Here is a 19,741-nt window from a genome sequence, read left to right as displayed (position 1 = left end):
TAGTCCGTTTGGTTGAGTACTACGGTGCCGTTTCCCTTATCTGCCTTTGGTGATTACCATTTCTTTGTTTTTCTTCATTTCGTGCAGAGCTTTATATTCACTATTGGATATGTTGGTTTTTGGTGGCCTTGCTTTACTGAGAACACAAGCTACATCCAGTGCAATATTGTTGGCGATGTAGTTTGGAAGGTGGTGGATCCCGCGTTCAATCTGGATCATTATATCCTTGGCCAGTATTTTTCTGGGAGCAATGGCGAAGTTGTGGCCACGCAAAAGAGCAATGAGTGCTGCAGGCTTCAAGGTAACTGAAGAAAGGTTGACTACAGTGTTGGTTGGAAGTTTGGTTTGGAGGTAGAGTTCTATTCTAATTTCTCAAATTTCTTGATATGTCGACCCCATTTTTTCTCAAATTCTTTATCTGTCGCAGTGCACGAGACGTCATATAAAATTGACCAAAGCTCATGATTTAACGTGTTGGAAAGCTCCTCTTCAAGCACCCCAATAGTTTTGTTTGCATCATCTAGGAGAATACACGTGTTGGCAATTTATTCCCATAGCAAAAACAAAGAAATAGTAAATGCTAAAGCAGATAAGGGAAGCGCCATTGTAGTACTCAACCAAACGGACTACACAGGTAAGCTTAATGCTCTATTATTAGATCGGGCTACTTACCTCCCTATTGAATACAATCCCACCAACTCACAAATTAGAAAACTCCATAGACTCCTTAAGAAGGTCACTTCTTGGCCTGTAGAAGTTACTAACAAATTAAAACCGTTTAACTCTATACCCCCCCCCCCTGTATATATGGACTCCCAAAAATACGTAAAGAAAATGTGCCATTACATCCCATAGTGGATGGCATTGATTTCCCCACATACAAATTAGCTAAACATTTGGCCAAAGTGCTCGCAAACTGTACTGGCAACACACTATCACACATAAAAACTCAGCCCACTTCAAAGCCAGCATAGAAAACCTTACACTTCAACATACTGACATAATGGTCAGTTTCGATGTCTCCTCCTTATTCACAAATGTCCCACTCAAGGAAACCTTAGCGCTAATCCAAGCTAAATTTCCTCCCGATATCTCAGCCCTATTTTAGTTCACAATGAACTCGGACTATTTTGTTTGGCAGGGAAAATTCTACAAACAAATAGAGGGGGACAGCCATGGGTTCACCACTCTCCCCACCCTTGGCCAACTTCTTTATGGAGACTTTTGAAGAGAAAGCCACAAAAACCAACTATATGGCTTTGCTACATTGATGATGTGTTTGCTATTTGGCCACATGGCTCTGATACACTCCTCTCCTTAACACACTTAAACAACTAACAACCCAGAATCAAGTTCACCCTGGAAAAAGAGGTAAACAGTAAACAACAGTCTCCCTTTCCTAGACACACTAGTCACCCGCCAGCCTGATGGAACCTTGGTTTTCTTAGTTTATAGAAAACCAACCCATACAGACAGATACATTCACCAACAAACTCCTTCCCCCATCCTCACAACAATATGGAGCTAATAAGACACTATACAACAGGGCTAAACTAATCTGGTCAAATGACAATGCCCTAACCACTGACCTAAATCACATCCTCAACACTTTCTCAGCCAATGGCTACCCCCCCCCTCCTAAAAAAAAAAAAAATTGAAACCAGTAAACCACAACCCTCCCTCCCCTTCACAACCAGGATTACTCTAAATCCATTAACAAAATCTTAAAAAAACACTCTTGTACAGACCATATAGAAAATTGGCATCCCTTATCTGCTCCACTAAAGACCAATGCCCTACCTGGTGTATACCAGGTCCCTTGCAGCTGTAAGCTGTCCTAGTTTTGCCAAACAGGCAGGACAGCGAATATCAGAATTTCAAAACACAAGGACTACATCCGTTTTCACCAGTATAGCCACTCTGGTCTTGTAGACCATGCTCTGGATACACGCATAGAATACGTTGGAAGAATAATAATACACCTTAGAAAGTTGAAATTTGAAAGACTTTTCATGGAATCAGCCTCAGCCCCTAAGAAACATGCCAATCTCAACAAATTTGGTTGCATGAGACTGCCCCAAATTTGGGAGACATACATCAGGAGGCCTTCAGCCCAACAGCCAAGAATACCTACATAGCCGGCTAGGGGCCACCATCAGGAATTTTTAGGAGAAACAATAGCTTCCTTGCTTCGTCCTCATTTACTGTGTGTAGTGCCTGCATGCACGTTTCTTTATTTTGAGTTCCTTTGAAGATGGCAACATGACATCGACAAAATATTGGAAATATATATTAAAGTTTAATTTAATTTTTATTCTAGTGTACGTTGTGAATTCCTTAAGTTAATTAATAATTATTATATTCATTGAGGATTGGGGTTTTACTTCAATTTATACAAGGCAAGAAAATTATTAATTTAAAAATGAAAATGGAAATTCGAAATGTGTTTCAAACTTATTTATTTTTATTTTTATCTTATAGGAACAATATACTATCATGTTCTAAGAACAGTGAAAAAAGATCTATACAAGAAAAACAATTTTTCAAACAAGATGGGGAATTACATTATTTCTTTTTTGAAGTAAAAGGGAAAAAAACTAATTTATGTTTAATTTGTAGATTCAAAATTAGAGTTTCTAAGGAATATAATTTGAAGCATCATTATGAAACACTGCTCTGAGTATGATCAATACTCAGAAAAAATAAGATAAATTGAGAAGTCTAAAATCTGCACTTTGGAAACAACACAACCTACATCTTCTATCATCTATGTAGATGATGATGGCGAATGAACTCTTTCTACTTCTGTCTGTCCCTCAAGAGTCTGAACAATTATGTCCAGTTTGGTGTGACTTATGATTTGGTTTTCAGGTCCTCTTTTATTTTGTCTATCCATCTAATTCTGAGCTGCCCTTTGGATCTTTTACCTTCCATCGTTGTATTGAGGGCTTTAGATGGTAATATTTCTGTTCCCATTCTGGTCACATGGCCAAACCATCCCAGTCTTCTTTCTTGGATTTTGTCTTATTGTTATTTCTTGTGTTAGTTGTCTTATGTCTTCGTTTCTTGTCTATAAAGCAGAGATACTCCAAGTAATCTTCTTAGCCAACCCATTTCAGTAGTTCAATTTTTTCTCTTCAGCCTTTTTTGAGATTCCAGCATTCAGTTTCATAGAGGAGTTTTGGGAGGACCATTGTTTCATAGATTCTTACTTTTGTTGCTTGTTTGATGTCTCTTGACTTCTATATTTTATTAAGTCATCCAAAAGTTTGGGATGCTTGACTGATTTGTCTATTTAGATCTTTTGTAATTTCACTATTGTACTCAATTACTCCTCCAAGGTAGGTGAAGTTTTCTACCTGCGTTAGATTCTTACTATCAATTTCAATTTTCAGATTGGTGTTTCTTTTTCCTATTTGCATAATTTTTGTTTTATCTATATTTATGTTTAATCCAAATTTTATACACTTTCTTTATTGTATCATAAATTCATTGTAGATCTTCTTCAGTGCTTGCAAGTAATGCAATGTCATCTGCAAATTTTAAATTTGTTATATTTTTCCAGTATATTTTGATTCCGGACTATTTGTTTTTAAGGCCTTACTGGTTGCTTTCTTCCAGTGTAATATTGAACAGGTCTGGTGACAGATTGCATCCCTGTCCACTCTCTATGTGGAACCAGTTGGTTAAGGTGTCCTCCACTCGTACTGCACTTTCAGTTTTCTCGTACAGATTCTTTATTATTCTTATTGTTTTGTTAAGAATTCCAAATTCTTTCATAGTTTTCCATAGTTCTCTTCTATGAATTGAATGAAATGCCTGATGAAAGTCTATGAAATTTATGTAGCAACTTTGGTTGTACTCTAGTGTATTTTCTATTAGCTGTCTTAAGGTGAATAGTTGATCAATTGTGCTTCGTCCTGGTCTGAAACCCACTTGTTCTTCTCCTAATGCTAGTTCTATATATGGTTTGTTTATAGAGTACTTTAGTAAAATCCTTACTAGGAATTCAGAGGCCATTAGCCTGAGGAGGCTAATGCCTCTGTAATTATTGCATTCTGTTTTATCTCCTTTTTTGTATGTAGGAGTTAACTGATTTGGTCCAATCTATAAAAATGAAGCATTGCCTACTAATATGATAGTACTACATGAAAACTTACATCATTACTAACTTCATATCTACAATTTTCCTCCAAATCAGTCTGCTACTTGTCAAGACTCCAGCATTATCAGATCTTATACTTTTTACTGTATCAATGCACCTATATCTTGGTCTTCCTCTGCTTTTTCCTGCCATCCTGTCAGAAAACACTTGTTTTGCTAATCTTTCCTCGCCCATTCTGTTTAAGTGACCATACCACCTGAGATTTGCTTTGCTAACTCATTCCTGGATGCGGACAATGTCAAGTTCTTTCCTACTATCCTCATTTTTAAAATTATATTGCCATTGATGCCATCTGTTCATGTCGCTAATCTTTCTCAAGACTCTCATATCTGCAGTCTCTAGTCTTTGGTCAAGACTTACTTCTGACCCAGCTCTCAGATCCATAAGTTAAAATTGGTTTGAACTCTGTCTTGTATATAGCTATTTAGTGTTTTCGTTAATTTCTCTCTTATTCCATATGAAGTTATTCAGTTGACTTCCTACCATACCAGCTTTGTTGATTCTGTTGTCTATTTCCATATTTAATTTACCATCTTCATTAAAAATCGTGCCTAAGTTGCTGAAATGTTTTACTTGTTCTATAGGTTCACATTCACAATGCAGTTAATATTTTCAATGTTTCTGCCTATTTTCATTGTCTTTGTAATGCTGGCCTTCATACTATATCTATTACAACAGTTATTCAATTTAATCAGGGAATCTTGCAGACTTGTAGCGGATTTATTTAGAAATATAACATCATCTGCATAAAACAAAGAGCTGATATTAACATTTCCAATTTTGATAACAGGTTTAATACCACTTTCCTTCATAATGTGATCCATATAGATAATGAATAACAGAGGGGATAATGTACATCCTTGTCTGATACCAGATTTAACATTAAACCACCTTCCTGCACTTCCTTCAATTCCAACTGCTGACTTACAACTCAAATAAAGAGTAATTATTGCTCGATATAATGGCCCATTGACACATATAACTGTAGTGTTTCGAATAGCTTCTCTCTTGGCACCTTGTCATATGCCTTTTCCAGATCTACAAGACTCAAATAGAGATCTTTGTTATATTCCCATGATTTCTCAACTATTTGTCGTAAAATGAAGATCTGATCCTGATGGCCTCTATTTGGCCTGAATCCAGCTTGTTCTTCACCAAGCTTCTCTTCCACAATCCTTCTCAACCTTTTCTCAAGTATACTTGCATATATCTTACCAGGAACACTCAGTGGGGAAATACTTCTGTAATTCTCACATTCAGTTTTATTTCCCTTTTTGTGTATGGGTACTATGAGAGCTCTACTCCAATCATCTCGAATTCGTCCCGCTGTCCAGGCCTTCTGAACTATGCAGTACAGCCACTGTAAGACTTCTGTACCTCCATACTTCAGCATTTCTGGTCTAATATCATCTACTCCTGCTGCCTTCCCACATTTCAAGCCTTTGATGGCTTTTTCTACTTCAAGTATGGATATGTATTCCTGACTGCATGCTGGTCAGTGTTTTTTATCACTGTGCTGTCATCACCGCTAGTTTCATTTAGCAATTTTTCAAGGCAGTTACTCCATACATCAAGGATATCTTTTTCTCCTATTTTCATGTCACCTTTATCATCTCTAATTCCTTTCACAGTACTCTTTCCTCCATTTTTGAACTTCTTAACCTCCAGAATATCTTGCCACCTTCTTGATATTTATTTTTTATGTTCTTACCAAAGTCCTCCCATAACTTTTGTTTTGCTAGTTTTATGCAGTGTTTAGCTTTCTTACATTTGTCTCTGTATTCTCTAAGAGCACAAGCCACTTATTTGCCAGGAACTTTTGATATGCTTTCTTCTTTTCCTTCACTGCATCTTTAACTTCCTGTGTTCACCATGGAGTTCTAATTTTTCTATCCTTGCAGACAACTTCACCACATGCCTCTCTGACTGAATCAATCAGGGTTTTCTTCAAGGCTTGCCACTGAATCTCCAAGGTTTGGTTCCTGTTCTCAAACTCTCTTATTTTGTCTTCAATAATGTTTGTGTATTTTAGTCTACAGTTCACATCTGAGAGCTGCTCAACTTTTATTCACTTTAAAACTTTCTTACATGTTCATGTTTTCAGTATGATATTCAATTTTATCCTACTCTGTACTAAATGGTGATCACTTCCAATTTCAAATCTTCTGTACACTCTAGTGTCCTGCACCAGGGAGAAAACATCACTATCAACAATAACATAGTCAATGAGACTTTTCTTATTCCTTGCCTCTTCTCTCCATGTGAATTTTTGTACATATTTATGTTTGAACTTTGTGTTAGTAATAATCAGTCCATGTCATGAGCAGAAATCCAGGTATTTGCCATTATTATTAGCTTTGCTCTTTTCTCCAAATTTTCCCAAAATATTTTTGTATGTCTGACAATCATTTCCTACTATGCTATTTAGATCCCCAACAAGGACCAACATTTCCTTTTTCATTGTGTCAGTTGCTTTCTCGAAAGCTTGAAAAAATTTCTCTACTTCTACCTTCGTAGAACCTTCTGTGGGACCATAGGCACAAATAAGTCTCATCGTCTAGTTCCCCATTCTCATATTTGCCCACATCGCTCTACTTGAGTGCCTGCAATTTAAGAAGATTAGCCTCATATTTAGTATTGAATACTATGGCTACTCCTTCTTTTCCTCAATTGTCATTGCTTGAATATAACATTTTGTATTTTTGCCTTTTTTGTTTCAGTCACCCCTATTACGTCGATCTGGTACTTACCTAATTCTTCAGCTAGCTCCATTTCTTTGCCATTCAAAATTCTTATGTTGATCGTACCGATCTTGAACTCTGGTGATGTTGAGTTGGGGTGAATTTTTGGATTTGTTCCAGTAGCTGACTTTTCACTGTTTACCCTGGTTCCCTGGCGAAAACAATGGGGTTTTGTTTAACTGGGTAACGCCCCAGCTGGCATGAAATTCTGTCATGTTGTTCCATCATTTTTTATTTTGGTTTAAGTCAATAAGAATACAATTTGGTCAGCTAAATCCCAAACTGCCAGCCCATCCTCGTTCAGGATGCACGACGAGAAGTTGAGGATTAGACACATTTGTACCTAGTGGAAACTAGAGCATCTGAATGAGGTGCATCTGCAATGAAGTCAAATGCTTTAAAAGCAGTGTAATGGAAGTTGGTTATATCCATTATATTTTTAGGTAATTTAACGTATTGTATGCTTATGATCTGTTGCACAAAATGTTTTCTTAAATCCTGCGTGCTGATATGGCTGTTTTGTTTCTAGTTAGTCAAATTTACAATTTTTCTTGTGTAAAAAAGGTTATTGATTTTAGTCACTGAATTGGTGTGGATTCACTGATAATATCATTACTGTAAAACTTTACTAGAATAGGTAAGTTTTCCAATCCAAATTTTAATTGGACATTTATCTTGTATTTATCAGCAGTTTTTTTCCCATCTTGCATATGGCATTCTTAGTTTCTGTGTTATCCAATATCTAGCCTTACAGAAAGTACATAAGATTCTTCTTTGTTTGTAGTCTCCTTTTAGTTGAACCATCTCTTGCCAATAGATATCTCTTTTGTTAGCTAGTGTTATGCTAATAAGATATCTCTTATTAATGCATTATTAGTAGTATTAGCATTATGCATGTCCTGTCACTTCTCTTTTTTACAAGTTTGTTGAGCTCTGCATATTTGATTTTAATTTTTGTCACATCTTTCCTGTTCTTAAACATTTATACTTGTTTTCTTTAGTATTTTTGGTAAGAACCTTCCCTTTTTTCTGAGTACTGGTTAATGATTGGTTTATTCAAAGTTAATTTCTGTTTACATTTGGCTACAGAGTAGATGTATCTTTCCTCAGATATCTTCTGTAGCTCCTTACTGAGATACATGGTATTTACATGTCCACAACCTGCCAAGGTTGTGGACATGTAAGGTTAGTTAGTCTTTGTCTCTTTATCATAAGGTTAGTTAGTCTTTGTCTTTTTATCATAAGGTTAGTTAGTCTTCCATAAATATATATTTTTATACATTCTCCTGACAAGTTTGTCTGATTGCAGATGAAAAAGCAGCATTTCTGGGGAGGAAAATCCCTACTACCTCCATATGAAACTGGCTAACTGACCTTTAAATTCCAGATAGGATACAAAACCCATCCCATTTTTGCTAAAGGTCTTCATCAAAACTGACTGAGCTCAGAGGCTTAGTTTTATATACAATAATATTATTCTTAATTACTTTGGATCACATTTTTTTCCTGAACCATTTATTTCTGTTTATTAAGGCAGGTGTTTGATCTAATCTGTATTTAATTTGAATTTATTTATTATCTCTGTCTTTTGGAAAGTATTGCAAACTATTTCAGCTGTTGAGTTATTTGGAGAGAAGCATGTCTGTGCTGTTTTAGGTTTCTTCTCTTAGATTTCGAGATACAAAACTATATTATCCACTCTATGCCTTTTCAAATGAAAGTGTCTTACCTCTTGGGGCATCAAAATATCCCTTAACCATTGAATGTGATTGCCCTCATTTATTGCAGTATCCATTATTTTATAGAAGTTATGAGCATCATATCACTATGCGAGCATGTTGGTGCATATACTTGGATTACGGTCATTTACTTGATATCATTTAATTTTTAAAGTGGCTAAATATTCAGAACATCCTTTAAGTTCTGTTATGTTTTGGTTTCCATTCTGTTTGATCAAATCCCACTCCATGGAAGAATAGGATTCTTTATACATTTAAACCTTATTAATATGAATCTTATGAAACTTTGTCTCTGAGGTACAGTTCAGTTCACTTGGTGTACACTTTTACACTTGGGTTGGAACAACTTGGGCTCAGATCCTTTATAGATTGTGAGGAACATTTTCTAAACCATTTAAACTGAAGCTGGTCTTATCAGTGTCATTCTTCCTTTATACCACACTGTTTTTTTTTTTTTTTTCCTGAATTTCATCTCTGCAGCTTACTAATGTGTTAATTTTTTTCATATTTTACATACTATCACCATGGTATCTGACATTCTTACAGCACATATATCTTTCTCCTTAACCTCCAGACATCCAGAATTGGGAAGACAGATGTTTGAGAGTTCACTTCCTCTTACTTTGTATAAAAAGTATATACTATGTACTGATTATTCATTTGTCTTCAAGAATAAACAATACTTGACCAAGTTTCCTTCATCATTGTTTTAACTTTTATGTTTCCTTTTTATTCCTGCATGAGGTAATGTTTATTGACTTCTTTACTGTCACTTGATACTTCTTAGGTGCTGTCTGTGCTATAAGCGTGTTTGCATCACACCTAGTACTTTACTATGAGTAATAACATGTCGTGCCTCTAAGATCCAGGTGTGATTGTCTGTAAATTGTCAGTTTCAGAGTTTTGTCTATTATAATGTATGTTGGTGAGAGGTGTAAAAGGACCAAAAAATACCCAGTAAAATTCCTTTATTTCTGTCTGAGAACCAGTAACACTGCCTCACTTGAAAAGGACTAGAAAATTCCTATTATATTGCACAATTCAAGCACTAAGTTGAATAATATTACACAGTCTGTACTTATACTCCGGACTACATTATGAATAACCATATTGAGACTTCCATATTTAAATAGTTCCATTAACTTACCACAAAACACTACATTAAAAATTTTATAGATGGTGTGTCTGGTTGTGTAATTGCAGAAATTTAATATATGTGTGTATATATAATTTTAATTTTAATGTGATTTATAGGTATCATTTAGCAAATCAACTGTTGGTGAAAAAACAACATACCATATTGTCGGACATTGGGATCCAAATGAACCACCATTTGTTGTTTTAAATAAAGAAACTGCCAGAGGTAAAAATTGTAAAATTCGAAATCTGTTTTCCAAGTACTATTTTATTTGAAAAAATAATTGTGTTAATTTTTTTTCTGTACTTTGTATGTTTATCTGTACTTACCATAAGAGATCAAGTGTGATTAAGTATAACCTATTCAGAAAATAACACAAAAATATAAATGGAAAAAAAAAAAAAATTATCTGAAAACCATTCATTAGAGAGGGGGAAGAAATAAGTGATTGAATTGAGAAATTTAGAAAATGAAGAAAATACTGAAAAAACTATTTTCAGTGCTGAGGAAATTTTAAAATGTGCATAAATAATTAGTTATTATTATTATTTATTTTTATGTTAGTTCCATCCATGAAACATTAGCAATCTGTAGTACATTAGTACCATAGGTTGCATAAGGGCTAGATAATCTGGAAAACCCTGCTCTAAAGAGCACATATGTAATATTTTCAAGCCGATTCATGCCTCTAGTAAACAGAAAAATTGATCGCTGAAACTCATCTACCACCGAACATTCACAAAGATACATTGTACAGTATGAGTCAACTCCACTGCCTATAGGTTAGATCAGAGAGGCTATTCACTTGTCCAATCAGGCCAGCAAAATATTTATAATGTGGTATTTAATATCAGCTGGAATAAATTTTTAGTTTTTTCAAAATATTAAATTTTCCTCATTATTTTCTTCAGACTAGTCTTTCAATACTTCTTTTAAACAGTCAATGTAAATTGTAAACCAGTTCTTTGGTCTTCAGTGTTTGAATTTTGATCATACAACATATAGATTTGCCAATTATGGTGAAATCTCGGAAAAGCTATCTAAATTAAGAGTTTTTCTTGCATCCCCCCCCCCCCCCCGAGGATAATGTTATCTAACCATTTCAGCCTTATGTCTAAAGTAAAATTCTCATTCTTCTTTTCACATAAGAAAACTTTTATAGAATGTTAATGTAATATAATTTATTATTAGTTGGATGATAATATTTTCATATTATAAGCAGCACATGTGATGAAGCAAGTACTCTGAGCTCTGTCATTCTGGACTGATTTTACATATTATATGATAGAAATTATTTGACTTTTTCAAGAAGGTGTTATGCTGATCATAAGAAGTCCAATAAATGTGGCAAATGAAATATTAAGTTTATGTAAGCAAGTGAAAATTGTTAAACTAAAGTAAATACTACGAAGGTACTTAATGTGAAATTGTGCAGTGTACTAACCATAAACTGTTAAATAAGGTGCTGAAATGGGTTTTGGATTATATGGTATCCTATCTTATACATATGAAAATTAACTTCTTTTCGTTTATCTATATACAAATTCTACAGTCTGCATGCCCTCAGTCTATCTTCATAATCAACAGTAGAGTGCTGATATCATTTTTTGTTATCCATTTCTGTACTCTCTCCACAGTTACTTCATCTCCTTCAAATCCTGGGGGACAAGATCTGAGCACAGAAATCCAGAATCAGTCTGATCACAGCTTTATACAATGGGACCATCATCCTTTTACTTCTTGTGGTCAATGCTGTCCTCAATATCGCAGTAATTCTCTAAGACAATTCTTGTAGATAAGCTTATACATTAGACATATTTATAATTTTTTAGGAAATGACAACATAAACTAAATTATTAATTATAAAAACTTTAATCACTACCTATATTTCGAGAATGTTACATTGTCATCATGGATCACAAAACAATGATATGTGCCCACAGGCGCTCACATTTAGCAGATGAGGCTGAAGAAAGGCAATTGAAGTCGGTCTTAGTCCTAAAAGATGCCCCTAAATTGGTTGTCTTGGGTGTTGGACTGACGATCTTAGAATGTATGCTTCCCAAATTTGGGGCAGTCAAGCACCCAAAATTGTTGAGGTTTGGGATGTTTTTCAGAGCTGAGGCTGATTCAAAGAATAATCTTTTGTACTTATAATAAATTTAGTTTAATCTTTTATCCAAGTGTGAGCAAACAAAGTTTGCACCTGAAAGCATCTTCAGGACTGGGATAAGGTGGTACAACACCAGGGCACTCCTTGCAAAGGTGGCGCAGGCTACCAACACTCCTATCTCAGTATCTCCCATAATGCAAAACACATCTCCTTGCAGATATGTCTAATGTTATGCATTAAGGAAAGGGCCACAACCCAGACTAGTTTCGACCTTTATTGAGGTCTCTTCAGTTAGGAGTGTTGGTAGCTTGCTCCACCTTTGCAAGGAGTGCCCTGGTGTTGTACCACCTTACCCCAGTCCTGAAGATACTTTCAGGCGCAAACTTTGTTTGCTCACACTTCGATAAAGGATTAAACTAAATTTATTATACTCTAACCAAGTGAAAAATAAACTTTCAACATCTTTTGTACTTGTTGTGGAGTAATAAAGTGGCCTTCTTTCAGCATATTCTGTGGTGAGTGTCCAATGCAGTCAGCAAGTCCTGAGTGGCTGTATTGTTGGAACTGGATGTAGTCCTTGTGTTCGGATATCCCGATCTTGGCTGTACTAGGACAATTTTCAAGGAACTTAGTATACTCCAGGTAAGTCTAGGAGAAGTGGCTTGTCTTTGGTGGAGCGGATAAGAGATCCCAATTTCTTATGTGGTTTGTAACTAGTTATGAGGTCTTTTTTTTTATGTACCCAGAATATATGGAATGGTGATGGTTTAGAGTAATTTCTGCTATGAATGGTGGAGGAGGAGTGAGGTTGTAACTTGTTTTAATATTTCTTGGGGGGGGGGGGGGTAGCCATTGGCTAAGAAGATCTTAAGGATATGGTTAAGTTCAGTAGTTAGAGCAATGTTATCTGAACTGATTAATTTTGCCCTGTTATATAGGGTTTTTATAATTCCATATTGTTGGGAGGGTGATTTGACTGCTGGTGAATGTATCTACCTGTATGTGTAGGTTGGGCATATGGAAGCGACTAACAGACAACCTTTTAACTGTAGACTCCCCTGGATATATGGACTACCAAAAATTCATAAGCAAAATGTACCATTACGTCCCATTATGGATGGCATAAATTTCCCCGCATACAAATTAGCCAAACATTTAGCTAACGTGCTCACACAGTATACTGGCAATGCACCTTCACAAATAAAAAAACTCAGCCCAGTTTAAAGCCAGTATAGAAAATCTCTCACTCCAACACATTGACATAATGGTCAGTTTTGATGTCTCCTCCTTACTCACCAATGTCACTCAAAGATACCTTAGACCTCCTCATCCAAGCCAAATTTCCTCCCGAAATCTCAGCCGTATTTCAGTTCAAATGAAATAGCCTCAGTTAATGAACTGAGGCTATTTCGTTTGGCAAGGAAATTTCTACAAACAGTTAGAGGTGACAGCCATGGGTTCTCAACTCTCTCTCTGCCACTGACCATCTTCTTTATAGAGACCTCTGAAGAAAAAAAGTCTTAAGTTTGGCTACTATGTGGATAATGTGTTTGCCATTTGGCCGCATGGACTGGATACACTCCACAATTTCTCAACACACTTAAACAATCAATACCCTAAGATCCAGTTTACCTTGGAAAAGGAAAACAACAACTATTTTCCTTTCCTAGACAGTCTGATTACACACCAGCCTAATGGATCCCTGGCTTTCTCTGTTTACAGAAAACCTACACATACAGGTAGATGCATTCACCAGCAGTCACACCACCACCCCCTCCTAACAGCATGGAATTATAAAAACTGTATATAACATGGCAAAATTAATCAGTTCAGATAACAGTGCCGTAACTACTGAACTTAACCATATCCTTAACACCTTCTTAGCCAATGGCTACAATCCCCCAAAAATCTAAAAAATATTAAAACCAGTTAACCACAACCCCCCCCCCCCTTTCATAGCAGAAATTATTCTAAATCTATCACCATTCCATTTAACCTGGGTACATCCAAAAAAAACTAACAAAAAATCTTAAGAAAATATGAAAATATGACTTCACAACTAGTTACAAACTACATGAGAAATTGGCATCTCTCATCTGTTCCACCAAAGACATGCCACTTCTCCTGGACCTACCTGGAGTATACCAGGTCCCTTGCAGTAGCAAACTGTCCTACTATGGCAAAACAGGCAGGACAGCCAATATCAGGATATCTGAACACAAGGGCTACATCCGGTTCCACCAATATGGCCACTCAGGACTTGCTGACCATGCATTAGACACCTACCACAGAATAAGCTGGAAGAAGGCCACTTTATTATACTGCAGCAAGTACAAGTATGAAAGGACTTATTCCTTGAATCAGCCTCATCTCTGAAAAAAACTTCCCAAAACCGCAATAAATTTGGGTGCATGAGACTGCCCCAAATTTGGGAAGCATACATTCTAAGATAGTCAGCCCAACAGCCAAGACAACTCAATTTAGCCCACTGGGGGTACCTTTTAAGACTCTAGGGCCGACTTCAGTTGCCTGGTGGGGGGGGGGGGGGGTGGGGGGGGGGGGGGGTGGGGGGGGGGGGGGGTGGGGGGGGGGGGGGGTGGGGGGGGGGGGGGGTGGGGGGGGGGGGGGGTGGGGGGGGGGGGGGGTGGGGGGGGGGGGGGGTGGGGGGGGGGGGGGGTGGGGGGGGGGGGGGGTGGGGGGGGGGGGGGGTGGGGGGGGGGGGGGGTGGGGGGGGGGGGGGGTGGGGGGGGGGGGGGGTGGGGGGGGGGGGGGGTGGGGGGGGGGGGGGGTGGGGGGGGGGGGGGGTGGGGGGGGGGGGGGGTGGGGGGGGGGGGGGGTGGGGGGGGGGGGGGGTGGGGGGGGGGGGGGGTGGGGGGGGGGGGGGGTGGGGGGGGGGGGGGGTGGGGGGGGGGGGGGGTGGGGGGGGGGGGGGGTGGGGGGGGGGGGGGGTGGGGGGGGGGGGGGGTGGGGGGGGGGGGGGGTGGGGGGGGGGGGGGGTGGGGGGGGGGGGGGGTGGGGGGGGGGGGGGGTGATATTCTCTCATAATGTAAAACACAGCTCCTAAGATATGTATACTGTTTTACATTATGAGAAGAGGTCACTACCCAGACCGGTTTCAACTTTTTTGAGGTCTCATCAGTGAGTAGGTAGAGATGGAATACCAAGGTTTTAAGTGAACCGAACTTACATACCTCTACTATCGAATTGCCAAAATGGTGTACTCATATATTGTTATTACCAAATTGTTATTACTATGTTTTACCAGCTACATAAATTAATTGAAAGGGAGATGGTAAATGCCGTTTTATTTTATAGCCGGGTACGAAACTCGGATCGAAGTCCTAGAGTTTCTTGCCGAAAAAACTATCGGCGAGCCCAAGAGTAAGTAATCCCTTGGGTAGTACAACACCAGGGCAACTCTATGCAAAGGTGGAGCACGCTCCGTCACTAACCTTAATATTCTTTCAAATGTAAAACACAGCTCCTAAGATACGTATACTGTTTTACATTATGAGAAGAGGTCACTACCAAGACCGGTTGCAACCTTTTTTGAGATCTCATCAGTGAGTAGGTAGACCTGGAATACCAAGGTTTTGGCAGTTCGATAGTAGAGGTATGTAAGTTCGGTTCACTTAAAACCTTGGTATTCCATCTCTACCTACTCACTGATGAGACCTCAAAAAAGTTGAAACCGGTCTGGGTAGTGACCTCTTCTCATAATGTAAAACAGTATACATATCTTAGGAGCTGTGTTTTACATTATGAGAGAATATTAAGGTTAGTGATGGATCTTGCTCCACCTTTGCACGGAGTTGCCCTGGTGTTGTACTACCCAAGGGATTACTTACTCTTGGGCTCGCCGATAGTTTTTTTCGGCAAGAAACTCTAGGACTTCGATCCGAGTTTCGTACCCGGCTATAAAATAAAACGGGCTTTACCATCTCCCTTTCAATTATGTATAACATGATTGTAGAGTCATAATTTGTCTAAAATGAATGCTGATCATCATGTAACACTAAAGGAAAGGGTTTTTTCTTCTTTACCAGTTTTTTTCAAATTCTTGACTCTACCTTACTTTCTGGATATGCCTTGTATATCTTCCGGCATTGGAAATTTATAATACTGTAGGTTTTTTTTTCCCTATAGGTTGAAAATGTAAGCTGTAATGAGCATATGTTTGATGTTATAAGTGTACATAGTGCTACTCACTTGCAGAGAGCAGCAGTTTTATCTCTTCAGATGTCTCAAAACAGACCATCTAGTCAGCAGTCAGTTTCTAGTCCTGGAGACCAAGACATTGATTCAGGTAAAAGCCCATTTTAAGTTACTTATAAGTGCAAGTTTATAATGACTGAAGTTTTTTGTGAATATAAAATGAATTTTTTCTTGTCATCAGAATTCAGGGATGTTTGTCAGTTTATTCCTGGGCATTGCAAACACTTTTTTGTAAATTTGCATAGATGCACATTTTGCCATATCTAAAATGCTCTTGTTCCTGTTGTTTCCTGGAAAATATTTGAAAATAAAATAAAACATGATATACATAAAAGATTCAGTCTAAACTAAAATTTTGTTGGATATTGCTGTATTTAATTGAAAGATATTTCAGGATGCTTTGGATATTGGAGAGCACTGTAAAATCATCTGCTTAGCAGCACGACAGTTTAATTAATTGTATTAATTCACAACAAAGAATATAAGAAAATTATTATTATTTATTTTACTTATTTGGAAATATTTTGCTGTTATTATATTCAGCATTTTCAGAGCAGAAACATAGTTTGTCATACTATATGAAATTGCAACAATTTGATATAACAGTGGGTATAACATAGTTGTCTATATTACGAAAAATAAACTGAATGTATTAATTTTTATGGCTATTTTGCCTATTTTTCTTTAGGAGTATCCATTGTATAAGGGCAATGGCTTTTTACTCAATTTATTTAAGGCATTATTAACAATGCCTTAAATAAATTTTAGAGGCATAGATAAATGAAAAATATATGGAAGAAATAATTTTGGACATACCTTTATAGGATGTTTGAGGTTGTCTTCTTTTGGAGCAACATCAACACTGTGAAAGTATGACCAAAAGGAGGGGAGGAGCAGAAATCTGGAGATAGAAAAATAATGGTGAAAAAAATTTATAAATACACTCAACTGCTTTAGCAAACACTAGTATAACAATACATATAGAAAGGCTTAAGTGTAGTTGATGATTCATAGTAATATTAATATAATTTCACTGCTATAACGAATTCACTCACTATTACAAACTACTGAAGAGTCCTGACCAAAGCCCCACAGTAGTCTTATAAACTCTTGTATCATGTATAAGTATGAGGTTATTAATATTACTATCAGTAGTAGCATATATGCAATCAAGGCAATAAAATTCGAAGATAGCTACAAATATATGGGAATTTTAGAAGCATCAGAAATTCTGCACAATAAGATCAAAGAAAAAACTACAGCAGAATACATACGGCAGCTAAGAAAACTTCTTAAGTCAATGCTTAACACTGGAAATTTCATAAAAGTGATTAACATTTGGGCCATACCTGTTCGAGATATTCAGCAAGCATTGTTGAATAAACCCAGCTAGAGGTGGAGGATTTGGACCTACCGAAAAACTCAAATTAATGACAATGCACCATATCTTCAATCTTCGCAGTGACATTGATAGGCCCTGCTTATCACACAGGAGGCAGTGGATTATTACAAGTAAAGCAAGTTTTTGAAGAGGAAAAACAAAATGTGAATGATTGCTTGCAGCAAACAACGGAAAAATTTCTAATTGAGGTAAGGAAAGAGTGCTTATTTAAAACCCATGGAGACAAAATTGGAGTACAAGACCAACCAAATAGAAGTGAGAACTGAAAGATGAAAAAATAAGGCATTACATGGAAAGTACCTTCACAGCATAGACGACAGCGCTGACAGCAACTTGACCTGGCAGTGGTTGAGAAATGGAGCACTAAAGAAAGAAACAGAGTCAGTAATTTTTGCAGCACAAGAACAGGCCATTAAAACCAACATTATGAAGGCAAAAATACAAAAAATTCAAGAAGACAGTAAACAGATAGTGCAGAGAAAGAAGAAATGGTAGACCACATAAGTGGGTGCAGCAAAATCGCACAAATTGAGTACTGTAAAAGGCATGATAATGTAGCTAAAATAATTCGCTGACATTTATGTAAAAAGTAAGTTTAAAGTATCTAAATACTCAAATACAAACTTATTAATTACTGACCATTTACGAAAAACAAAACTACATTAGAGCCTACCAATTTCGCCAGCAAACTGTCTGGCTTTTTCAAGGCGTTTACAGAGACATAAAAACTAGTAAATGCAAATTGAAAGGAACATAAAAAACCTTGTAAACCAACTAGTAGCTAAGGTTACACGTTCGCGTGACAGAGAGAACTTATTGTTCTTATTCATTATCACACATGCATGTTTGTTGTAAACGTGTAATGTGATTACTGGCCAGCTGTAGTTCAGATTGATTTAGAGAGAGGATCGAGTTTTTCCACGAACTGTTTAGGATTGCACCCTGATTTCTGTTGAGGTTTCCACCGGTTATTAACTATTGTGGCTTCCTTGAATACATGATGTATGTAGTCGTCATCCAGATATGGCATGGAGCTGTTTTGCCACACTATTGTGTGGTTAGATGTACAGAAATGATGTGCTAAGCCAGAAGAGATACTTCTGTTGTGGTTTACATCACCAACATGTTCTCTTTGTCTGATTTCTAAACTCCGTGAAGTTTGTCCGATGTAGGCAAGACCACAGGAGCAAGGAATGTAATATACTCCTGGATATTTGTAGAAAGGTACCTTATCTTTTGGGGATCCTAAAACTTGTCTGATGCTGGTGGTTGGTTTGAAGACCACTCTGATGTTGTAGGCTCTTGGTATTCTGGCTATTTGATAAGAAATTGACTTGATGAAAGGGATCACTACAGTAGAAATGTGCTGGGAGCGTGATTCTTCTTGTCTGGGATTGTCACCGTATAGATATTTTTTGATGATGTTCAGAGGATATCCATTTTGTGATAATGTGTTTGCTATTAGTGAGAGTTCAGTCTGTGTATCCTCCTCTTCTGATATAAACTTTCTGGCCTTATATTTCAACATGTGGATAATGCTCAGTTTGTGTGTCTTGTGAAGGTTTGAAGTATAATGAAGATATCTTCCAGTATCTGTAGGCTTTCTGTAAATAGATAATTTGATACTATTTGTATTTCTTTATCAAGATGTCTAAAAAATGCAGTTGGTTGTTGTTTTCCACTTCCAGAGTGAATTTTATCTTGTTATGTATTGAGTTAATTTTATCCACAAATGATTTTAGGTTTTCTAAGCTGTCTTGCCATATAATGAAGATATTGTCAACATATCTTTGCCATGTAGATGGTCTAGGGCAGATTGTGGAGAGAATTTCTTTTTCAAGTTTTCCATGAAAAGGTCTGCACAAGATGGTGTTCGTGGGCTTCCCATTGCTAGGCCTTCTAATTGTTGGTATATGGTGTTGTTAACCTTGAAGAAATTAGATTGAAGGCAGTGTCTAAACATCTGTGTGATGTCTAGAGGAATGAGATCTTAGATGATGTTTATTACCTCTTCTACCGGTACATTGGTGAAAAGGGATACAACATCTAGGACTGGCTAGCAAGTCTGTTGGTGCAATCTTAATGGCTTGGAGTTTATTTACAAAATGTTGACTATTCTTGATATAGGATTCTGTTGATCTTATTTTATTATTTAATAAGTTTGCAAGATGCTTTGCCAAAAAGGCCAAAAAGTAGGTTGGTGATGATCTTCCGTCAATGATTGGACG

At 37.2% G+C, this 19,741-nt stretch overlaps 1 protein-coding gene across 1 annotated transcript in view; it reads left to right on the top strand.

The window, feature by feature from the left end:
• LOC150092305 (rab GTPase-activating protein 1-like) overlaps positions 1 to 19,741 on the top strand; it is a 323,417-nt gene that overhangs the window by 110,020 nt on the left and 193,656 nt on the right. The window contains exons 10-12 of the mRNA XM_090414840.1: positions 9,900 to 10,008; positions 12,471 to 12,538; positions 16,043 to 16,202. Of these exons, the coding sequence (XP_090270966.1) occupies positions 9,900 to 10,008; positions 12,471 to 12,538; positions 16,043 to 16,202 (337 nt within the window). The remainder of the gene's footprint in view (positions 1 to 9,899; positions 10,009 to 12,470; positions 12,539 to 16,042; positions 16,203 to 19,741) is intronic.

This window comes from Typopeltis vanoorti, chromosome 26 (genome assembly GCF_054136105.1).
Source record: "Typopeltis vanoorti isolate ZY-2024b chromosome 26, IOZ_Tvanoo_1.0, whole genome shotgun sequence".
Classification (NCBI taxonomy): domain Eukaryota; kingdom Metazoa; phylum Arthropoda; class Arachnida; order Uropygi; family Thelyphonidae; genus Typopeltis; species Typopeltis vanoorti.
This window is presented reverse-complemented; position numbering and strand designations above follow the sequence as displayed.